The 23,634-nt window shown below is 37.2% G+C and overlaps 1 protein-coding gene across 2 annotated transcripts; it reads left to right on the top strand.

Annotated features, from left to right (window-relative positions):
- Positions 1-110: 110 nt before the first annotated feature.
- Positions 111-23,022, top strand: LOC113699080 (kinesin-like protein KIN-14B). Of its 2 annotated transcripts, XM_027219165.2 has the most exons (23): positions 111-526; positions 3,602-3,725; positions 3,867-3,953; positions 4,403-4,573; positions 4,656-4,762; positions 5,074-5,205; positions 5,290-5,468; positions 6,642-6,803; positions 7,315-7,406; positions 9,144-9,295; positions 9,628-9,801; positions 13,774-13,920; positions 14,272-14,460; positions 15,124-15,195; positions 15,556-15,608; positions 15,727-15,946; positions 17,116-17,307; positions 17,414-17,629; positions 19,068-19,415; positions 20,099-20,197; positions 21,339-21,479; positions 21,628-21,786; positions 22,347-23,022. In XM_027219165.2, exons 1-23 carry the CDS (start codon positions 323-325, stop codon positions 22,800-22,802), a joined length of 3,876 nt encoding a protein of 1,291 aa, XP_027074966.2. In that variant the 5' UTR covers positions 111-322; the 3' UTR covers positions 22,803-23,022. The 2 variants fall into 2 exon arrangements, with proteins under 2 accessions (XP_027074966.2, XP_071913846.1); XM_072057745.1 differs by lacking the exon at positions 111-526 and having other exon boundaries at positions 5,290-5,442.
- The last annotated feature ends 612 nt before the right edge of the window (positions 23,023-23,634 follow it).

Genomic DNA, 23,634 nt, shown 5'->3' on the forward strand with positions numbered 1-23,634 from the left:
AAAATGCAAATTCCTCGAACTTCTTACGTCGTCGTTTTCAACGTCTTCTAAAACTAAAGGGCAAAAAAATAAAATGAAATAAAAAAGAGTTAAAAGCAATCGAAATTCACAAAGAGGGAATTCATTTGAGTGACCAGTAATACTCCACAAAAGCTAGAGAGAGAAACTGAGCAGTGCTGAGGGGGGGAGAGAAACAGAGAGAGAGAGAGGGAGAGAGAATTCCACATTCTCAATCTCTCATTATTGTTTCTTTTATTTAACTTCATTTGTGAATTTTTGATTCGAATTTGTAAATTATTGGTGTAAATTAGAACTGGATTGGATGGCGGAGCAGAAAGGAAGGTGGAACTGGGAGGTGACGGGGTTTGAGCCGCCGAGGAAGTCACCGGAGCGGGAGGATCATTATCAGAGACCTCCGCTGTTGGCTCGGAGGTACTCGATTTCTACGTCTTCATTTTCGACGCATTCTGAGCTCTCCAAGCATGCTCTCAGCTCCAAGCTTTTCAAACTGAAGGATAAAGTCGAGGTCTCACTTTTTTAGTTCAACTTTTTTTGTTTTCGGTTGTTTTTCACGTTCAATAATGGATGAAGATTATGCGAGTTTTAATGCTTTTATGACGATTTGCGGCAATGTACTTGGAAATTTGTGATTTTGTTGCTGTTTTTGTCCATCTAGTGAGTTGTTGTGTTGACAAATTAGTAGTTAACTCCGTTATGCTAGTAGTTATTTCTAGGAGTTCTTGTACCAAAGATGCGTTTTTTTTTTTTGGGCTAATTTGGAGGAGAAGTCGTTGAGAATAGAGGTTTTCAGTTTGTAGCAAGAAATTGATTATCTTTTTGATAACAGTGAGGAAAATAAAACTTGTTAGTGGTGGTTTGATACTGAACAGTGTGTGGGCATATAGGATTTGACAACGTTATTAGAATTCTTTCTTATTGAGATGAAGTGTAGGGTGACGATTATCCCAAACAGTGATGGGGCAACTGGGGAAGATTTTAGAGTTCTCTTTAAGGCGCCAAAATGACGAACTTTACCTGGTTTTAGTTGTGAATTTTAGTTTCAGCATGGCTGCAGTAGGCAGCTGGAGATAGTTTAGATGCAAAGGGACTGAGGCAACTGCTTGTGAAATACTTTTACTATTTTTGTTTCATGTAATTTTCATAGCAATGGCTGTAGCCCTGGTAGTCTTAGTAAAGAATTATAGTACGAGCAACCTTGTATAGCAATATTGCATTATCAAAACTGGCTGGAGATTGTATACTTGGGAATAGCAGTCACTGGGGAGTTGTAATTCTTTTTTTGCCTTATCTATTTTGGCTTTCATTTAATGCTTAAAGGTTGTTGTGAGCTGGGGGTGTCCCATTTGTAGATAGTTGCTGCTGAATTTTGCAGGATTGGATGGTTGCCACCTCACTTCAATATGCGATTGTTCATGGTTAAGCCATGAGATGATCTTGGCGGTGGCATATACTTTTTCGGTTAGTTGAAAGGACTGCAATGTTTTTAATAACCATTTCAAGAAAAAATTTGGCAAAAGTTGCTGTATGGTCAGAAGACATTATTTTTCAATCTGGACATGAGTCAGATCTGGCAAAGTTCTACTTGAAATGTAATTGATCTTCATTGTGGTATTTGTTCCAGCAGCAATCTTTAATCTATTTCCTTGCTGGGTGACATAACACAGCGCATCTCTTATACTATAGAGAATCTGCACTCCAAATTAAATTGAATGGCCCACTCATTAGGAAGATTACAACTATATGGATATTCCCTCTCTTTTAGATTTCTGGCGGGTGTTGGATATATCATATATGTAAAGAATCTAACCAAAGAAAGGGAGAGGGAAGAAATTGCTAAAATGTACTGCAGTTCCTATAAGAAAAATACTTTATTAATAATAGAATTTGGTACTAAATTCTGAACTTCTTAAAGGGCAATGCTGTGTTGCAGGATTGACATTCTCTTCAATTTTTTTTTTAGATATAGTTGAACATTCAAAGCTTGGCATGGTAAATATGGTGAAAAGCATGCATGGGTCCTTTCACAATAGAAATTTCTGTTCTAATTGATTTGCTGGAGTGATAGCTCAAGCAAGGATTGCAAATATCAGAAAACTCCAACAAGAAGAAATAGGAATACCTTTGCACTACTGTAGTTTCAGCTAAGTGATTCCATAATACATTCAGTCTAGTATTCTTAAAGAATGGAAAGCCAAGATCACAGACAAGTCCATACCACTGATAATGAACCAGTAAACATTGGTTATTATTGTGTAATTTTGCAGTTGATACGATACACACTCCACTGATGCATTATTGAGAGATATAGATGTTCTCAGCCTAATAACTTTAGACAATTGTTGTTAGTCTTTTTGATCATTATGTCTCATCAACAGATTTTTTTTCCCTTTCTTCTTCTTGAACTTGAATGAGGCTAAACTATACCTTACACCATGAAAAGACTTGTAAAAAAGAATAGAAGGGTGTGGTGAAGGAGTTTGCCCATGGTGGAATAGATGAGTTTGTGACATTTCATTTACTTTTAATGCTTAAAATCTATAAGGTCATACATATCATCTCTATTTTACTGTGTCACACACAAAGATGAGAGAAGAGGTTATTGACCTGGAACAATAGTTTTTAATCATTTTTGTCCAACCCTAGTAGCTGTCGAGAAAATCAACTAAGTCTGTACATACTAGAGAAAATCAACTTCCTCTTGAGGAAGTTGAATATAAGTTGTTGGGCAGTAATGGTTGTGTTGGAAGTCAAATCATCTAACCTGCTATAAGCTTTTGATGACTTGTTTGCAGAAACAACAAATGGAGAATTTTTATGACTGGTGAGAAAGGAAATTCAAAGTAGGAAAATCATACTTCGTTTTTGTTCATAGAAAAACTATAGCAAATTATAACAGAGAAATTCAGAACAAATTATAACACATTGCCAGGTAGGCATGAGTTATATGATTTTTTTTCTGTCAATTTGCCTTATCTAGTTCTCTATAATTGGAAATTTAGGCTATAATGGCAATATCTATTTCTTGCAATCTTTGCTTATTTTCCTTTCAGCAAAGAATTTTACTTTTTCTGTGGTTGCAAAAGAATAAAATAGTTTAGATCTGCTTTACAATGTAGACCATATTTGAAGCTTGGCAGAAGGAAAAATATAAGTAGCTCTCTCCTTTGCAATATCAACTTTACCAATTGGAGTTTTAGTATGCATTCAGCTGGAGTTCGACTTGGCAAGACCTGTTAATATTAAGCCAGTAATTTATGGCATGCATTGATGTGGACTAGTACGGACATTCTAGTTTGTAATATTTTGGAATTCTGGTTTTTTCTCTTTGTTGGCATTCAAAACAGCATTAAAGACTCTAAGCTAATGCTAGTGTCTGTTACTGCTGTTGAGGAAGTAATATACCTTCTGTCAGGCTTGGAATTTAGTTAATGAAGTGCATGTTTGAAACAATTATTGGCCTATCTGTGATGTTCTAAAATCTTGCATTTCTGATTGTGTTGTTTCAGCTTGAATATGTTGTTGGCTTCTGCTAATATTCTAATACTTTCTGTTGGCAATCTACATAAACATTTTTGAGCAGCATGTGAGAGAGGATTACATGGAGCTTAGACAAGAAGCCGTTGATCTTCAAGAGTACTCAAATGCAAAAATGGATCGCTTGATGCGATATCTAGGTGTACTTGCTGATAAAACTCGTAAACTAGGTAAATGGTTATTCATAGGCTTTGGCAGGTCTTGTTTCATCTGATTGCATATTTTCTACATCAGAGCTGTAGCTTATCCATTCTTGTTTGCCTGCATATCTTCGTGGGTGATTTGGTTTCTTAATCATGAATTATTTTCAGATCAGGCTGCGGTTGAAATGGAAGCTAGAATGTCTCCTCTGATATATGAGAAGAAAAAATTGTTTAATGACTTATTGACTGCTAAAGGTAGGATTTTGAGTGGCCTCTGGACTCCTTTTGTCACTGACGCCTATGCACAAAATCAGGGGAAGATGGGCGAAAATGATAAATACAGAGAGAGTGGCACAAACATGCACACGCGTGCACAAACAATTTCGTCCCCTGTGGGTACATATGAACAACAAAAAAAGCGAAAAATGGGAAAAAGACAGAAAATGAGAGAAGTGTTTTACTAAATTGATGTGAGATTTGGGCTGGATGTACTGTTTCAGGAAGCATTAAGGTATTTTGTCGTGCAGACTCCTTTTTGAGATAGACAGGCAAACAGAGAGAGAGAGAGAGAGAGAGAGATGTCATTATTCACAAACAATTCATTCCCTGTGGGCACACATGCACAAAAAATGGGAACAAGAAATATAATAGGACGAATATTTTACTAAATTGATGTGAGATTTAGGCTGGATGTACTGTTTCAGGAAGCATTAAGGTATATTGTCGTGCAAGACCACTTTTTGAAGATGAAGGTCCATCAGTTGTTGAGTTTCCGGATGACTGTACTGTTCGTGTCAATACTGGTGATGATAACGTCTCCAATCCAAAGAAGGATTTTGAGTTTGACAGGGTTTATGGTCCTCATGTTGCACAAGGTAGTGGACCTTATTACTAGCTTTTATTTGTTTTCGTCTAACACTCTGGAATGTTAAGTCACTGTGATGTTCCTTTCTGCAGCTGAACTTTTCGCTGATGTTCAGCCATTTGTGCAGTCGGCATTTGATGGGTATAATGTTTCTATATTTGCTTATGGACAAACGCAGTCAGGAAAGACACATACTATGGTCTCTCTCTCTCTCTCTCTCTCTGTGTAGGGTATTGCAGTTATGTCTCACCCTGTGTTTTTTTTTTTTTTTTAAATCTCGGGTTAACGGGTTCTTCATCCATACATGGTACACATCATCATTAAATTGCTTTGACTTGTAAATAATTCTATAAGGACACTTTCTTGATTAAGCATACTGTTGTATGCTTATGTTGAACAAACATGACCGCATAAAGATGTTTGTAACCTGATGTTTTTGTGCTGAAAAGCACTACCTGGGGGGTTAATACTATGATGAACTGCTTTCTGATTGCAAGGTCTTGTCCGCAGGAAGGATCTAGCCATGATCGTGGCCTATATGCTCGATGCTTTGAGGAGCTGTTTGATTTATCCAACTCAGATACAACTTCTACCTCAAAATTTAATTTCTCTCTCACGGCTTTTGGGCTTTTCAATGAACAGGTTCCTTGACCATTCTGGATTGCTTATTTTAAATATTGACTTCTATTTAGCAATACTTGACATTCAGTAACCATTATTCTGTAGATTAGAGATTTGCTTTTGGAATCTCAGAGTGGTCTTCCAAAGATCCAGATGGGCTCCACAGATTATGTTGCTGAACTTGTGCAGGAAAAAGTTGAGAATCCAATTGATTTCACCCGAGTCCTCAAAGTGGCATTGCAGAACCGAGGAACCGATGTATTAAAGTTTAACGTCTCTCATCTGTATGGTCTAGCTTCAAATTTGTGATAGTTCTATTTCCCTACCAATGCATGCTCCTTTTATGGCTTGATTTTTTTACTCACCATGGTCTTCCCCTTGCTACCCTTTTTTTGAAAAAAGAAAAAAAAAAAATCAAAGATCATCTTGAATGATTTGTTAAAAGCCATCAATTCTCTTTTGGCATAAATTATGGAAATCCTGGAACGATTAGTGACCAATGATTAAATATGCACTTTAAGACGCTTTTACTATTGAAGGAACAGCACAAAATTGATACATTGGGTATTGTTGCTTGATTTCTATGTAATTCTTTGACATCTGGTAGTTAGGGCAGGTCTAGGAGCCAAAACTCTCCACTTTTAAGTGGCTAGGGGTATGGGAGTGGTTGTTGGTCTCTGCATCAGGGCTGATTTTCCTCATTTTATCTGTATGTAGAAATATTTAACATTTAAGTTGTACAAGTAACGGTTTCACTCTATTTGTTGCATGTTTGTGTTAATATATGCTTGCTCGTTATTTTATGTTGTTTTTCATTTTGAGTTAAAAGTTTTTCAGTGCAAATTTGGCATTAGATCTTCAGAATTTTTTTTTTTATATTTGACTCACATTTGGAAATATTAAATAATCATATCCAATATTCAAAACTGTGATGGTATCCAGCAACCAAAACTCAGGGGTCGTTGTCAACTCTGAGTGCTTTTTTTTTTCCCTTTGGGGGGGGGGGTTGTCTAGGTGGTGTCACGCACTTTACTAGTAGGGAAAGGGATTCAAGAAGGCCCCCTGCCCATTATCATCCCTTCTGATGAGTAATTGGTCAGCAGCAATAACGTGTTACTCAACCAGGATTTGTTTATTTCTCCACTTAGACAGTACTTTTGGAATATGGTATGTTAGGGTCCAATTTCCTTCTACTGATAATCCTGAGGTATTTTGAACATTTTTCTTGATGTGTTGACTAAATCATTCCCTTTTTGCTTCTTAAGTAATGATTAAGTGTAGCACTCTTTGACTGGCCTGAAGAAACTTCTTGGACTTACAAAAAGCTGTCTTTCGATCCTTATGCAATTTTGTTGCTGTATTTGATGTATGAATTACGTGGGGCTTCAGGAAACATCTATGTTCAGTTGTATTCTACTGTCTAGCTTTCTCTTGAGAATTCTCATTTCCTTCCTCAGGGTCATCACTGTGCATATATATTATGACAACTTGATTACGGGTGAGAACTTATATAGCAAGCTTTCTCTTGTTGATTTGGCTGGAAGTGCAAGTTCCAATGTTGAAGATGATAGTGGAGAACGTGTGACAGACCTGCTGCATGCCATGAAATCACTCTCCGCGTATGTACTTCGTATATTTAGTTGCCTTGTTTTCAGCATAACCTCATTGTTTCAATTCTCCCTTGTGAAAGAACATCTAACGTGCAACCTTGCTGCTTATCAACTCTGCCATGTATGGATCAAACTAAAATCAATGTTTTACATTATACTTTCAAAATTTTGATGTCCTAAACTAATTCCTGCATTCACTATCTTTAGTTGTAACTAGCTCCTTCTCTCCTTGTTGTTGTTTGTATGTTGTCTGGTGAACAAGTACACATTTCATGGTAACTTAATTCTTAGGTTGAGTTCTTTTCTGTGTCTGCATGTATTGTTGGTCACTGGGTTAGGCAGGACTCTTGATAACTGGTGATTGTTCTGTTTGGTGCTTGAGATAACAAAGACTGTTGTTAGTTAGCGTATGTATTATTTCTTACAGAGCAGAGGGTTTATTGGTTGTTACCATAAACTTATTTTTTCTAGGAAAACTGACGCATTTCAGCTTTTCTTATGCTTGTCCTTGTTTGTGCAGTTTGGGAGATGTTTTGGCTTCTTTAACATCCAATAAGGAAACAGTTCCTTATGGAAATTCAGTGCTCACAAAATTACTTGCAGATTCACTAGGTATTTTTTCTCTTTTGTATAATACATTTGCTTGTAGCAAAGTCCTTATTTGGCACAACTGATAAGCCTGGGCTGGTAAACAGCTGTTCTAGTTGAATTTGGCAGGGTATAGATTGCATCTCAGAAAAAGTAAGCAGAATACAATCTATTCACTTATGAGCAAAATGAATGTTGTATTTGGATAACCTCCATGCCAATTCAAAACAACTAGCTTCTGACTTTACCAATGGCAAATGGTAATCTCTGTTGCCCACTTCTGCCATCTCCATTGACCTCTGCCACCAACCCCTAATTTTGATTTCCACTCCAGAAAAGGTCCATGAGGAGAAACTTACTCCAAAAGGCGTATCCGAAAGCAAGCATTCTCTTCATAATTCATATCATTCAATTAGAATTCTTTACAGGCATATAGGGTTCCTGCTGGAGACTAGAAGACACCAATTCTGAGAACTGTTTAATGACAACCTCATAAATGCCACACAACCTGCCTAAGCATACTTGGAGAACATAACTGCCCCCCAAATTGCATAACTTTTTGAAATCTCATCAAACACTTTGCTGGACTGTCTAAATTTCTGAAAGTTATTCAGAAGCATTGCCTAGGTGGAAGAGATGGGTAAACCAATAGTATTCATACAAGTCAATCAGAGAGATGGAGGGAGAAAGGGAGGATCTTGAAAGATATTCCTTGATCTTGAAAGATATTCCTTTATCTTGAATCATACAGGAAACATAAACTTGGACGGGAATTAACATGGTATACTGTGATATAACACTTGGATACTCCTGGGACACAGTATTGAGGTCAAGGATTATTGTCTGCTGTCAAACTGTTGAATAAGATATGATGATGACGATTTGTAAAAGGCATGAATGTTGTAGACGTGTTTTTTCACTACCATGGGGCTGGTAATTATCACATATATATACATGAATGAGTAGCACACCAAACCGCTTGCCATTCTGGAGCCTTCAAAAAGGAATAGTATTAAGAGGCTCATCTTAGGTGTAGAGGTTGTAGGACACTTATCAGAAGTACAAATATAGGCAGGAAACAGGAAGAGCTCATGAAGCAGAAAATGACATCTAAAGGTATATCTGAAGTGTGTATATGGAAAAACATTTCAGAATGAATGGAAGATTTGATCCAAGTGCTTTTGGGACTTCTACCATGACAAGCATTTAAGTGTCACTCCAGTGATTGTTTCAGAGTCAAGTAGAGCCTTTTGAGCAAAAATTGCACAAAATTGCCTAAGTTTGTACCACATCATAGCGGATAAAATAATCTGGAGAGTATCTTTTAATCATTGTTGTGGAACTAATTTGGTGAAGAATTCTCACTGCATGACAAAATTGCCTGATGGATTTGAATATATATTATCAATATTTTCTACTTTCTCTTTCTCATGATGGTTCTTCCTGGTTGTCCACAAGAGAACCAACATCACTATAAAGACACCTTTTTGTTTCTTTAACTTTTTTCCACCGATGTGTCTTGCACATCTTAATTATTCTGCTAATATTTGATAACCTTCTGAGTTACTCGACAATATGTATATCCAACATTTTGTTTGTGACTTTTTTTATTGGTAATTAATAATAATTTAGATACTTTGCACAATTGTACATTATAGTTAGCACTTTTGTTTACTGGGCTGCAACAATGAGTTTTTATCTGTCTGCCCATGAAATATCAATGTTAGACCAGCTCTAACTTATGTTATGCTGACAATCTAGGTGGAAGCTCGAAAAGCTTGGTAATTGTTAACGTCTCTCCAAATGCTGCAAATTTGACTGAGACACTATCATCCCTTAACTTTGCTGCCAGAGCCCGAAACTCTATTCTCAGCCTGGGAAATCGAGATACGATTAAGAAATGGAGGGATATTGTAAGACATCTTCAAATATTCTTTTGTTTTCTGAACTGACAAAGTGTTGCTTTTTAACATTGCTTTAACCGTTTGTTAGTCATCTTTGAAGATGGGAGAGGTAGAGAATGGGAAGGCCTGTAGTTAGATTTTCATCTGGTAACCCAACGGGGGAGGGGAGAAAGGGAAAAGGGAAAACCTTTCATGATACAAAGACAAGTTTGATCACTCCATGCCTAAACACAAGCATGACCATACCATGATCTAATAGTTGTGGTTTGTACAAGAACTGGTATCAGGATCACGATAATCCATATTTATACAGTTTCTTCTTCTGATCAATGTGCATGCAGGCAAATGATGCACGTAAAGAATTGTATGAAAAAGAGACGGAGATCAGCTACTTGAAGCAAGATGTTTTGGGACTTAAACAAGCTCTAAAACATGCAAATGATCAGTGCGTCCTTCTTTTTAATGAAGTTCAGAAAGCTTGGAAAGTTTCTTTTACACTTCAATCTGATTTAAAGGTTCGTTCTCATGCTTCCCCACATTTCTCCATTCTCTATTTAAGACTTCTCATTGCCATTTAGCAATAACTTTGGCTTATTGTACAAAATGAGCTATTTATAACTTTCTCCTTTTGGTGACTACTATCTGCAAAAGTGAAAGCACATAAAGGGACTGGTTGGAAGTTTGTGGTTTGTTTTGATGCAATCAAGTGAATGTCAAACTTATTAGGAAGAGCTAAATAACTTGGTAGGCGGAAATTGCTTTTCCATGGCAAGGTGTTTTTGGTTTTTGGTCCTTAGCAAAAGCTCGTGTAACTCAAACACCAAAATACAACATGAAATCTTTTTCTTGCCAAAAGTCCTCAATCCTGTACACACTCTCAGAAACCGTATTTGGAAGAGTATTCAACCTGTTGAGAAATCATAAAAAATGTCAAATGCTAAAATGTGCAGTTTATTTCTTCAAATGTTAGCATCATTGCTGTTAGCATGTCTTATAGAGCTTCTCATCAACCTGATCTTTGAGGAACTCAAGTGTTTTTTACTTGTATAGTTGGTGGAATTTTTGGTTTTTGGAAAATTTTGGCTCACATAGAAGGCTTTTATTCCTGCCAGTAGCATATTGCTAGAGCTTTTTTAAACAATATGGAGATTTAGTTGTCAGATGTCCATAGCTCTCTTATTTCATATTCCTTACTGAAGATAATCATTTTCTTTTTCAATATCATCACACAACTGAGATGTACCATTTCATTAGGGATTAAGCCTGCTTTGCATCAATACTGTGTCACTTTTAAAACTTAGCAAACCAATTTCTCGCTATTTGCCTCTTAAAGTGTACTTGCTTCCAAGTTGACCTGATTCATAAGATTTCTTGTATTTGGATTAATTGCTACACTTGATTGTAGAACTCATTCTAGGGAGAGACTTATATGTGGAAAGTGTGATGGACTAAATTTGATATTTTTGTACAGTTTTTTGGTTCATTTTGAATGATTTGTCCCACTTGATCTAAGTGGATATCGTATGTGCTGGTGTTATGCTGTCACTGATCAGGATTCATGGTCAGTGCAACAAAGATGCAGAGGAATTAGTCCAAGTTAATCTTTTCTTCTTTTTTTTCCAAAGAATAGGACCCAAAAAAAACAGTGCCACCTATATTCAGTTTTTTGTCTTTTTTTTGGTAAGCTTCCTTTTTTTCCATTGATCAGCAATAAAGAGTATACCCAGAAGGGGGAGTACCCCAATCAATACATCTAGTTCTTACCGGGAATACAATAACAAACCCAAACATATACAGTACCTACCTAGCTAACTGGAAAACATTAAAGTGAATCCCAAGTGCAGTACACAAGTCCACATTTGGCTGTATCCTTGCTACACGATTCCATCTGGCTGCTATACCTCTAATATCAGCAAGCACCTCATGAAACACATGCTCAGTAAGAACAAGCACATCCCTGAATACCTTTTTATTCCTCCACGTCAACAAATGATAGACTGTTGCTGCAAGTGCAGTAACACAAAACAAAAAGAGTTTGCTGAGCAATGCTGCATGAACTATGCTAACTCTTCTCTCCAATGAGCTGCAATCCTATAAAGCAAACAGCTTTTTTGAACACATTCCCATACTGCATAAATATCGACATAGAAAAATAAATGATCTGTATTTTCAGGAGCAGACCCACACAAAACACACCTAACATCCACTTCAATACCCCAAGAGAGAAGTCTATCCTTTATGTTTATTCTTCTTTTACATGTCAACCATAGAATAAAGGAGAGCCTAGGCACATGCTTTTCCCCCACACCAAACTAAACCAAGGGACAGCAGGACCAAGAGGATCAAGAGTTTTTTTTTCTTTTTTGGAAATTTTTTTGCTCATATGGACGGCTATTATTCCTGTCAGTTGCATATCGCCAGAGCTTTTTAAACAAGATGGAGATTTACCACTCATTTGGTCACTACTAAGGAATGACAATGACAATCATTATGGAAGACACCCTCAATTACAATGGGTTTGTGAAGATTCCTTTTGATGGAATCTTGTGTTTGGTGGCAATGATTTTTTGCATAAGAAAAGGAAATTATTGTCCTTTTCTTTCTTTTTCTTCATCTCCAGCCCATTTGACCACCACCATTTTTTTTCTCTGTTTTTGCTTCTTGCATGCTGCTGACCGATCTCCCAATCTTTGTTGTTCATTTTCCTGCTCTTGTTCCTTTTCTGTCTTCTTCTTTCCTTGTTTTTTGTGGTCCTCTTCATCCCTTTGCCCTTGCCACCTCCACCTATCCGACCTCTCATTGTCTTCAACACTGCTAGATACAATGATCTCTGGTATTACACAACAATCCAACAAACTTTAAATTCAAAATTGTTACTAAAAAATAAAAAAATCTCATCACACCAAAACTTCTTCTGAGAGAGAAAAGGGGGAGAAATTGTATGGTATAGAGAGGGAGAAAGAAGGCAGGAGAGAGAGATTAGGATGAAACAAAAGGGGGGAGGCAAGATAGGAGAAGTTGGAGATTAGATGCTGCTGTTCGTCCTCTTCCTTCCCTATTTTTTAGTTTGTTTTTGTTTTTATCTTGATTGTTAATGGGAGTGAAAGTGCCCAAATAAGTGGATAATGAGTATTGGGTAATGAAAGACCTAAAGTGGGTAATGAAAAAACCCATAGCGGTGTACCAAACACCATCAATGCCAATCATTACCCTCTCATTCCCATTGAAAGGTGCTAAACCCCCCAACCAAATGGGTGGTTAGTCGTCAGATGTCCATGGCTGTCTTATTTCATATTCCTTATTGAAGATAATAACTTTCTTCTTCAATGTCATGTCACAAATAAGATGTACTGTTTAAGTAGGAATTAGTCCTGCTTTGTGTCAATACTTATGCCACTTTTAAAACTTAGCGCCCTAATTGCTGCTATTTGCCTCTCGAATTATACTAGGTTCCAAGTTGACCCGATTCATAAGATTTCTTGTATTTGGATAAAATTGCTACACCTGATTGTATAACTCATTCTGGGGAGACTTAGATGTGAAATATGCAATGGTAAAATGACTAAGTTCAAGACTCTTGTTCAGTTTTTTGGTTCATTTTGAATGATTTGTCCCGCTTGATCAAAGTGGATATGATATATGCTGGTGATATGTTGTTATGAATCAGGATTTATGGCCAGTGCAACAAAATTGCAGAGGAATCAGTCCAAGTTAATACTTTCCTTTTTTCAAAGAATATGACAAACAGAAAAATGCCACCTGTTACTCCCCAGGGGGGTGGGGGTTCTGGCAGGGAGCCTTACCTGTTCTTAACAAATCGAATGAGAAGTTACAAGGTGGGGACGAAGGGCCTAACCTCCTAAAATATGCTCCAATTTTAACATAGTAACAACCATTGCCTTCGCCTAATTGGTCCGTTGAACTCCTTTGGGAGCTGCAGATATCTTTAAAAACTACTGTTTGCTCAAAACTGTGAACCAGTTCTTCAAGAAAATCAGCTGCTGTTCTAGCTTTCTGAAATGTTTATGCAACACGTCCTAATTGATCTTGCAATATAAAAGAATGATCTTGATTCACTTATGTTTATCCTAATAAAACAGGAAAGGTAGTCATGTAATCTGTTGCATTATGTTAACTCATGTTCATATAGAGTTTACATTATGGGCATAGGAGATTTGTATCTGTTACAATAATTTAACATCCGGTCGGAAAGTGGTTAGGGTTGGCCATGGGATGGTGCTCTTCTTCTTTCGTTCTAAATACAATGACTTCTTAGAAGTTTATGATTTCCTTTTCCAATGTGATGTTTTCAGCCTGTTAATTCTGTTGAAATGACCGATATGAGTTCATTTAGTGGTGTGGGAAGTATCTTTCTTAATTACGTACTTTTTAAGTTCCATTTTGAACTATTCTTACTAGCTTTTTTTTTTTGTTCCATGCCAAAAAATTCTTTCACTGAACTGCTTCATTTTTCCTATTTCTTGCAGTCAGAGAATATTATGCTTGCTGATAAGCACAGAATAGAGAAAGAGCAAAATACCCAGCTTAGGAATCAAGTTTCTCACTTGTTAGAGTTGGAGCAAGATCAGAAGTTACAGATACAGGAACGGGATTCTACCATTCAAAATTTACAGGTCGATGGATTAGTCCCGTTTAAATTTCCTCTTTCCCTCAAGGCAGTTGCTTTTCACCTGGAATTTGCCTTCAATTTACATGGATTATGGCCGACCAGAATGCTTTGTTTTTTGCCTAGTTCTTTATGATTTGGCATCTTAGTTGAAACAGGGGCTCTACGGTTTCTTAATTTTTCAGTAACTCTGTGTCAATGATATGTTTTTGCCTCATAGCCAAGTCTGCTTATTTCTGATATTCTGACTCCAGTTATGCATAGACTGGTTAATCATCTGATTTCATGCATACAGAAGCTATACAAATATTGGATGCTGCTGATTTTGCTCTGTCTTTCTTGTAATTGATTGTTTTAGGCCAAAATAAAGAGCATTGAGTCACAGCTGAATGAAGCACTCCATAACCGTGAGGCTAGGCCAACAAATGGTGCAGAATCAAAGTCCAACATGCAAACAAGTCCCCAAATGACTGGAGAGAATATGGATTCTGCAGCTGTTACTAAAAGACTTGAAGAGGAACTTCTGAAACGGGATGCACTTATTGAGGTATTTCATACTTTTCAAATCTGTAGAGCTGATGTAGTTTGTTCCATTTGCTTTGGCATGGTAATCATTTTAAGGCTTATTTTTATCAAGTCACACGAAATGGGGTCGAGATTGGGAACTTAAATTTGTTTCAATATGAACTTTGTGTGCGAACATAGGGAAGTTAAATACAAAATGTAGTTCCATGGCTAAATACTTCTGAGCTGTGTGCTAGTCAAAATGTCCAAAATGGTCTAGCATATTGAAACTTTATATTGGCTAACAGATAGCCATCAATGTAGGACCTGTCTGCTGCTCTAGCTCTTAGGAAAGAGATGCCTCCAAAACGGGGAAAAGTGGAAGTATGCTGAATGTTGAGTGATGGTGAAAAGAAAAATACAGAAATAGGTAATAGTGAGATGCATGGTTAATAGAAAGCTACAGAAGTCTAGGTTAATACTGAGATGCAAAAGAATAAATATGAGAAATTGAGTTTGAGTGTCATAGAATGTATTCTGGAAGTTTGAATTTTGTCTCCTTGTGCTGTTATTGACACGATTTATTTATTGCCTCTGGACATTTGACACAATTTGGTTTATACTTATTTCTTGTTTCGAATGAGTGATCCTCTTTCTTGTTGAAATCACGTCACCTGCATATTGGTTAAATTCTCTGGTTTTGCAGAGGTTGCATGAAGAAAATGAGAGACTTTTTGACAGATTGACTGAAAAATCGACTTCAGCTGGTTCACTGCAGGTACTGATTCATCTTGCAATTTAAGTTGAATTTTCCATCCTTTAATTTGTTATTTTGGGGGTGGACTTCTATGACTGAATTTTTTTAGCTTGAATTCCTGCTTCTTGATACCGAGATGGATTTTTGTAGTCATTGGCTGATCATCAAACTAGCTGTTATTAATTTATGTTAGTTTTGAGCTTTAAATGGGACAGCTATTTTGAATGGCTGAATGCTGCCCCTTTCAGAAATGGAAGTAATCTTAGCTGCCTGACATGCTATATCCTATTCACTGAAAAATATTTGGACCTCTGGACATCTAGTGTTTGCTACTCTTGACGCCAGAAAATCTTACCTCACCTCATTGTCCATCTTTGTTAGGTTTCAAGCCCATCCCCTGGAGGACAAGAGGTTACATCTCGTGACATGGCAAGGTACTTGTCTGAAACTGGTTTTCAGAGTTATTATGTAATTGACTAAGCATTTTTTGTAACTAAGCTTGTTGATTCTTGTCATTTTAAAAATTTTAACTTTTCCTAAATTTTCCTGCAGAAATGATAATAATAATGTTAAAGGGCGATCTGTAGCTGTTCCTTCACCTTTGGCCTCAGATAAGACTGAAGGCACAGTTGCCTTGGTTAAATCAGGTGTTGAGAAAGTAAAGACCACGCCAGCTGGTGAATATCTTACTTCTGCTTTGAACGATTTTGATCCTGAACAGTATGACAGTCTAGCTGCAATTTCAGATGGCGCAAATAAACTTTTGATGCTGGTAAGATACAAATCATTTTGCTGTGACTGCTGTCTGAAGTGGACTATGGAGTTGAAGGATCTTTTACATTCAAGATGATTACTTAATTGTCATTGTTGTGATTACTTTCTATTGATTCAAAACCAGTCAGGCAATTGTATTGTTCCGGCAGCTATCTTTTGGGTGTTGTAAAATGTGTTATTAATCCTAACAAAAATGCTAAAACCTGGGCAAGCATTTTTAGTAAAAAGAAGAAAGTATTTGATATGCAGTGTTGTTGATATGTGACTACAATAAGTTTTAAATCAAGTATCTTACTAAATACTCAACCAATCATTCCTGGGCCTATTGGGTCTAAATACAGAAGGATGCCTCAGAGAATGCATTACTATTAAGTTATAATAGGAGAGGAGGCAAATCATGAATTTTGTTTAAATTCTTTGGTTCTGCTGGCTTGGAATAAGTTGTGTTAAGAGAAGCCTTGTTCGAGATTGTTGGGACGATGCAGAAAAAATGGGAAGTTGCTGGAAGGGTGTCCTGTATCTGGTCTCTTGCCGTGTTCATCTTCATACACTCTTGTCTGTCTGTGTAGCTTTTGCTGAACGCTTATGAAAGGGGTATAACATTGTTTTGCTTTGTGGTCATGAATACAAATTATTTTTCTATGAGCATGCCTGTGACTTGAAAGATGTGTGTATTCCCCTGCTTTGTTAGGTTTAGTGTTTAGACACTTCACTATTTCTGTGTCTTTGCACATCTGAGGTGCTTCATGCTGGTCGTCAACATTTAGTAGTGTGCCTTAGCTTTGGATTGGCTATGATAAGCTATCAAGTTAAAAGTTTTTATCTGTTAGCTGAATTGAGAAGTATAAAATTAACCATGCAGATGCTGAAGCTGATATTGTTGCGACTTTATATGCATTCTTTGAGCGTGAATTAGAACTGAGTGCATTGAGAAGCTTTTTGATGCATTGATTGCTCCTTGATTGTCTTTGTGGATATCTTATTGCATGTTTTCCTTTCTGAACCCAATCTTGATGATGCAACTCAGTTATTGTAATTATTGTACTGTGGTTTAACTCTCCCATGATGTTGAAAACTTTCCTCGGGTTAGTTATAATTTGCTGAATTGTTGTTTGTTTCCAGTATTTTTCTTTATCTGCGCTAATGACTATACGTTCAACATTGCAGGTTTTGGCTGCTGTCATTAAAGCTGGCGCTTCTAGAGAGCATGAAATACTGGCAGAAATACGAGATGCTGTTTTTGGTTTTATTCGTAAAATGGAGCCAAAAAGGGTGATGGACACCATGTTGGTTTCTCGGGTTAGAATTCTGTATATCAGATCTCTGCTTGCTAGGTCACCAGAGCTGCAGTCTATCAAGGTATTCAAGAATTTTGCCTTCACCTTTCAGAATTCTTACACAAATGTGCTAGAATCTGCATTTTTTTGAAGGTTTTTCCTGTCTAATTGTACCAAACTGGTGTTAGGTTCCACCAGTTGAGCGATTTCTGGAGAAAGCAAATAGTGGAAGAAGCAGAAGTTCTAGTCGTGGTAGCAGCCCTGGAAGATCTCCCGTCCGATATGATTCTGGTTTGAGGAATGCTCTTGTAGAGGATCAAATTCAAGGGTTTAAAGTAAATATTAAGCCAGAAAAGAAGTCAAAATTGTCATCAGTAGTTTTGAAGATACGCGGTATTGATCAGGTGAATACTGTTTTTTTTTGGGTGTTTCTGCTTTTTACTTTGTTCTTAATTATGATCAATTTTGATTCCAACTTTTAGTTTTCCTTGTCCAGAAGGGGTAGTAGGATGTCGGGTTTGGCCTGTAAGTTATACAGCATAATGGTGCCATTATGCATAAAACCTATGCCTGTGTTTGGGTAGGAGATTATTTTGAAAAAATTATTTGGAATAACAGTGTAGCACTTTTTGCGATGTGATGTATGTGAGGTAAAAAGGTGTTTGGAAACTGTGTTTATGATGCAAGCTACATAACACTTGAATTATTTTTTTTTTTTGGCAAATTATGCTAGCCAAACGGATGATTGTGTTGGGTGAATTGTGACCTTGCACGATGGTGTCAGGTGAGCAACAGCCGCTTCGTTACAGTACTTACTTATGGGCTAACAGGTCACACTTTGGCCAAGTATCCTACAAAGAGACTCCCGAGAGCCAGAAGTATTAAAGGAATGGCCATAGGAATGGGCGCATCATGACATCATAAGATGTCTCGCCCGAATGAATTAATTCGTACTAGAAATGTTAGAAAGAGTGAATGAAAAGAGTAATAAGAAGTAAAAATGACAGACACTTTCCAACCAGAAAGCAAAGTTCCCACTGATGGTATACTTTTATGTGAGGTAAAAAGGTGTTTGGAAATTGTGTTTATGATGCAAGCTGCATAACACTTGAATGATTATTATTATTTTTTGGCAAATTATGCTAACCAAACGGACCCAGTGTGAATGCTTTGTTAACATGATGTATACTTGGTTTATGTTTCCACTAGATCTGACAATTTTAATTGGTGCAAGTTCAAATCAGAATTCCATCTGGCACTGTTATACATCCTCTTCTTTTGATTTTGGTAATGGTGCTTGGCAATCTTGTCAAGTCTGTCTTGCTTTTCTTTTCTAATTGGAACTGTCATTGCCAATTAACCTGTTGGCTTGGTGAAATGATGCATAAACAGCTACAGATACCAATTGCACATCCCTTGGGACATGGTGTGTTAATATCTCTTCTAATGGAATAGGTGATATGCTTCCTGACCATTGGTGGCCAAATCTGCCATCAAGTAGGACCCACATGATTAATTTTGCCATCATTTATTATACTTTGTAGACATTAAAGGCCTCATCAAAAGGTTATACTGTCTTTGCTACTGTCCATAAATTGCTAATAAATAGAAATTTGGTGCTGCAACTGATAACAAGACATCATAGAGCTAACCTCTCTTACAAAGAGAAATATAATCCTGATTTCCATCAAATGGGGGCTCTAAAGGATGTTCTCCCGGTGCACCTTTTACATAGGCTATGCATTCTTTGTGCTATTTAATTGTTATGTTTTTGCTTATGAACACATTTCAGATTCAGCTATTTGCTTATGATCCGTGGGCTTGATTGACATAATTGTGCAGGAAACCTGGAGACAACATGTAACTGGTGGAAAGCTGAGAGAAATAACTGAAGAAGCCAAAAGTTTTGCTGTTGGAAATAGGGCTCTTGCAGCGCTTTTTGTTCATACTCCAGCTGGTGAGTTGCAGCGTCAGATCCGGAATTGGCTAGCTGAAAACTTTGATTTTCTCTCTGTGACTGATGATACGGTTGGAGGAGCAACTGGTCAGCTAGAGCTTCTTTCTACTGCAATAATGGATGGTTGGATGGCTGGACTTGGTGCTGCTCAACCTCCTAGTACTGATGCTCTGGGGCAGCTCTTATCTGAGTATGCAAAACGAGTTTATAATTCTCAACTGCAGCATTTGAAGGTGTGTATTGAGCAATTTTCCTTGTGTCAAGTCTATTACCACTAGTTGCTTGCATTCGAACTCATAAGAGTTATGGTACTCTTATGATTCACCACTAATTTGTATCATCGCTGCACTTTCTTTTGGTTTTTGAGAGTTATGATTACTCTTATGATCCACTGCTAATTTGTATAATCCCTGCACTTTCTTTTGGTTTTCCTCCCCATTTCTGAAGTACTTTTCAGAATCCCAATGACAAATTAATGGACTAAAAGCGATGACCTAACTGCATGAGTAATTTTCCATTTCCATTAGTTCTTCTCGCCATATAAGTTTGTGACTTGCATGAGCAAATGCTCTTTTCAAAGTTACCAGTTCTGTGCCATGGACAAAGCTGGATTATGTTTTTACCACTATTCTGCCTATGGTAGCCAACCAATCTCTTGGTCAGCTCAGCTGTGTCAGTTCCATTCCTTGGCTTGTAAAATTTTTCCATCATAGTCTATGATGAGAAATTTCCTGTTTTCTCTTGTGGATGCACCTTTTAATGGGGTTGCTGCTGTTGATTGGCAGCTAAGAGTGTTGTTGTTGTTGTTTTTTTTTTTTTTTTTTGTTAATAAATTCCAGTAGAGCAGAATAAGACCATGTTGCATCTCTTCTAAAATATTCTTGGTACTTGCTTATGTAACTTTGATCCTTGCCAGGATATTGCTGGTACCTTGGCAACTGAAATAGCAGAGGACTCTGCTCAAGTAGCTAAATTGCGATCAGCCCTAGAGTCCGTTGATCACAAGAGAAGAAAGGTAGCAGAAATTCAAGTTCTGTAATATATATATATATAAAACCTTACTGAACTACTTAGCTAGTGTTCAGTGATTAGAAGCATTTGTTTATCAATAAATTTTGAGAGTAAAAGTTGTACTTATCCCATTAATTTTCGGCTAGATCTATACCAATTTTGACTATTTTATGGCAATTTAACAGAAGGTGGGTCTGTATTTAAAAATGAAAATTTCTGGGGAAAATCTTATAGAAAATTCAAAATTCTGAGGTTTTTTTCTCCTTATTTTTTCTCCTATTGCAAATAAGTAGATAAACTCTAAAGTCAATTTCTAAAATCTATGGCACCTCTGCAGACTGCAGTTCATTGTCAAGTTTATACAAATCTTAACTGGCTCGTAGTTGTAAAGGATGCTAATAATCTTCCCAATCACAATTTTGGCTGAATTTACAAGCTATATGTAATTGTCCTGTGTTACAGTGCTTAATTTTCAGTTCCTAAGAACCTAATAGCTCAAAAGTGATGTTTCTGAAACTTATTTTTCTTGTTCATATCATGGGTAGAATAGTCATTTCATTATTGTTTATGGTATCTTCATTTCATATTCTTGTTTGTCCCGCATTTAATCAGTTAGCCATAGATTTTATCCTACAGATTGTTTACTGCACTAAAAGAGTTAGGCCCATCTAATGCAATGTTTTGAATCTGTAGGATATTGAGGTTTTACAGTCGCTGGTTCTGATTTAAATTGTGCTAGTATAATGTTATGTCATTTCCAAATTACGTGAACATCGTGGGAAAAGAGGGAAATTTAAATTGAAAAATTGATAACTTTTATGTCCCAAGCACCCCCCCGTTGAGGAAATGTGGAAGTGTTAGGCCCATTTCAGAGTGCAATGTTTTGTTGAAGAGAATATAGAAATACATGGTGCCCCAACTTCATTCTCACTGACAGTGTCCGTCAAATTACTTGTCAGCATTTAGTCACACTAGGTTTGTCTTTCTATTGTGTTCATCTATAACATGGAGTATTTGGATGTTTATTGATGTACAAGATCAAAATTGAAATTAGAGGACATTCCTTTCGATTTATAAATTTGGTTCCCAGAGAAACTTCCTTTGTCATCTAAAATCTAAGTGACTTGCATTGTTTCATTTGCTAGATTTTGCAACAAATGAGAAGTGACATAGCATTGCTGACTCTAGGGGACAGTGGTTCACCCATCAGGAATCCTTCAACTGCAGCTGAGGATGCACGACTAGCTTCTTTAGTCTCCCTTGATGGCATACTGAAGCAAGTGAAGGTTCTTAAATTCTTTCTGCCTCTCTCTCTCACACACACAAACACACATAACAGATTCAGACAGGCATGTGCCTCCAGTATTCAGTGATGAAAGGCGAGGTTGCAGTGAATGAATGAGGTTGCAAGACTAACAGGCTGTGTTTTCACAGGATATAATGAGGCAGTCTTCAGCAGGAAAACTGAGTAAGAGTAAGAAGAGATCGATGCTTTCATCTTTGGATGAACTTGCAGATCGGATGCCTTCTCTACTTGATATTGATCATCCTTGTGCGCGAAAACACATTACAGAGGCTCGTAAAGCTGTAGAGGTGCGGTAAAATTATATCTTTCTAGTTACTTCTGGAAGCCCAGCCTTTGAATTCTGTGGTTTGTAAATCATGCTGTGAGGGAACATGTGAATTTTTGATGTGTAGGTTTAAGTAGTTTGGAAGATGTCTTTTCGAGTATTTCTGTTCAAATTCAAACCTCAGTTGGTCTGCAGTTGCTCAGCTACAATAATTACTTCTTGTCAACCTGATTTTGATGTTAGATTAAAGTCTCTCTCAAACCCCCCAAACCTCTACCACACAAAAAAAAAAAGAAAAAAGAAAAAAGAAAAAATCTGTCTGCCGCTTCCATACATGCATGTGTATGCATGTTTTTCCGTTTTATTTGGGACTGAAGATTTCTTTTGGTTTGTTTTTCTTTTGATGTTGATATTTGGTTAGAAAAACCGCTTGTTACATTTGTCTGAGAGTGCCAAATTAACTTGATAGCACTCGTTTTCAAGTTTTGTTGGGATTTCATCCTTGATCAGAAGTTGAAGTTTGGGGTAAATGCTTTTTGTGATGCGATTTTTGTTTATATGTTTCTTTTGCTTGATCGACAGTGTGTTGCTGAGGAGGATGACCAGCTTCATCATGCGGCAAATGCTTCAAAACTTTCAGCAGACATGGGGTCTGCTGTTGAAACAGATGTGGGACAGTGGAATGTTTTGCAGTTCAACACGGGCTCAACAACCCCATTCATCATAAAGTGTGGAGCTAACTCGAGTTCTGAATTGGTGGTTAAAGCTGATTCCCGGGTTCAAGAACCCAAGGGCAGCGAGATAGTTAGAGTTGTTCCAAGACCAACTGTTTTAGAGAACATGAGCTTGGAGGAAATGAAAGAGTTATTCGCTCAACTTCCCGAGTCTCTGAGCTTGCTTGCTCTTGCTAGGACAGCAGATGGTACTCGAGCTCGGTATTCTAGATTGTACAGGACTTTAGCTATGAAGGTTCCAGCTTTGAGGGACCTAGTAAACGAACTGGAGAAAGGGGGAGTGCTGAAGGATGTAAAGTCCTGATTATCTTTGTGCTGCTGTCTTTTCACTGCAAAATGATTCTGAAGTTTGAATTTTGAGTGGTATTTATTGGATGACGTCATTTAAGCCGGTGTTTTTGGTCTATGGTGTGCGGCTTATTTGCATTGATGGTAAGTTGATGGATATTAAGCCAGTTTTGTGATTTACTTTGTAAATAAGTATTTTGTCTGCTACATTTTCAAGTTATTTTCCTCTACCCTCATTTTTTGGTTCCCTTCCCTATGTCGTGCGAATCACTTAATAGTTGATAATCCTGCCCGTGTTTGCCACTCCCTCTAACAAAAATGTCTTCTACGTCTCCTGGATCCAGACAATGTTTCCTTTAGCCTGCTGTCGAGGAAGCAGCATGAGCAAGAACATTTTTTAAGAAACAAAATGAACCGATACTTCTAATGACTAATTTGATTACCCCGCAGTTGATCCTAATCTGCCCGCCTTCCCCCGTGTGGGGGCTGAGGCTGGCCATCTCTACTTATCACGGCACACGCGAAATCATTCAAGAGCGTCAGAGCTTATAGTAGTAATGAAAATATGAAACTTTTGCAAACGCTCAACAGTAGTAATGAAAAAAGGTCAGGATGGATTGTAGTAGTAGAAAAAATATTTTAAAAGGTGTGATTTGGGTAACATCTTGAAATAAATTTTGGTAATAATTTGTCCAAAAAGACTAAGAAAAAAAAAAGGAGAGAGAGTAATTATGGTGAAAAATATGCTTGGAGACTATTATACAAGACTCTTAAATGATTCTCAGTCATCTCATTGATTTTGGGGACAATACTAAGAAGGCACAAAAATGCTTTGTTGATCAAAGACT

This window comes from Coffea arabica, chromosome 7c (assembly GCF_036785885.1).
Source record: "Coffea arabica cultivar ET-39 chromosome 7c, Coffea Arabica ET-39 HiFi, whole genome shotgun sequence".
Taxonomy (NCBI): domain Eukaryota; kingdom Viridiplantae; phylum Streptophyta; class Magnoliopsida; order Gentianales; family Rubiaceae; genus Coffea; species Coffea arabica.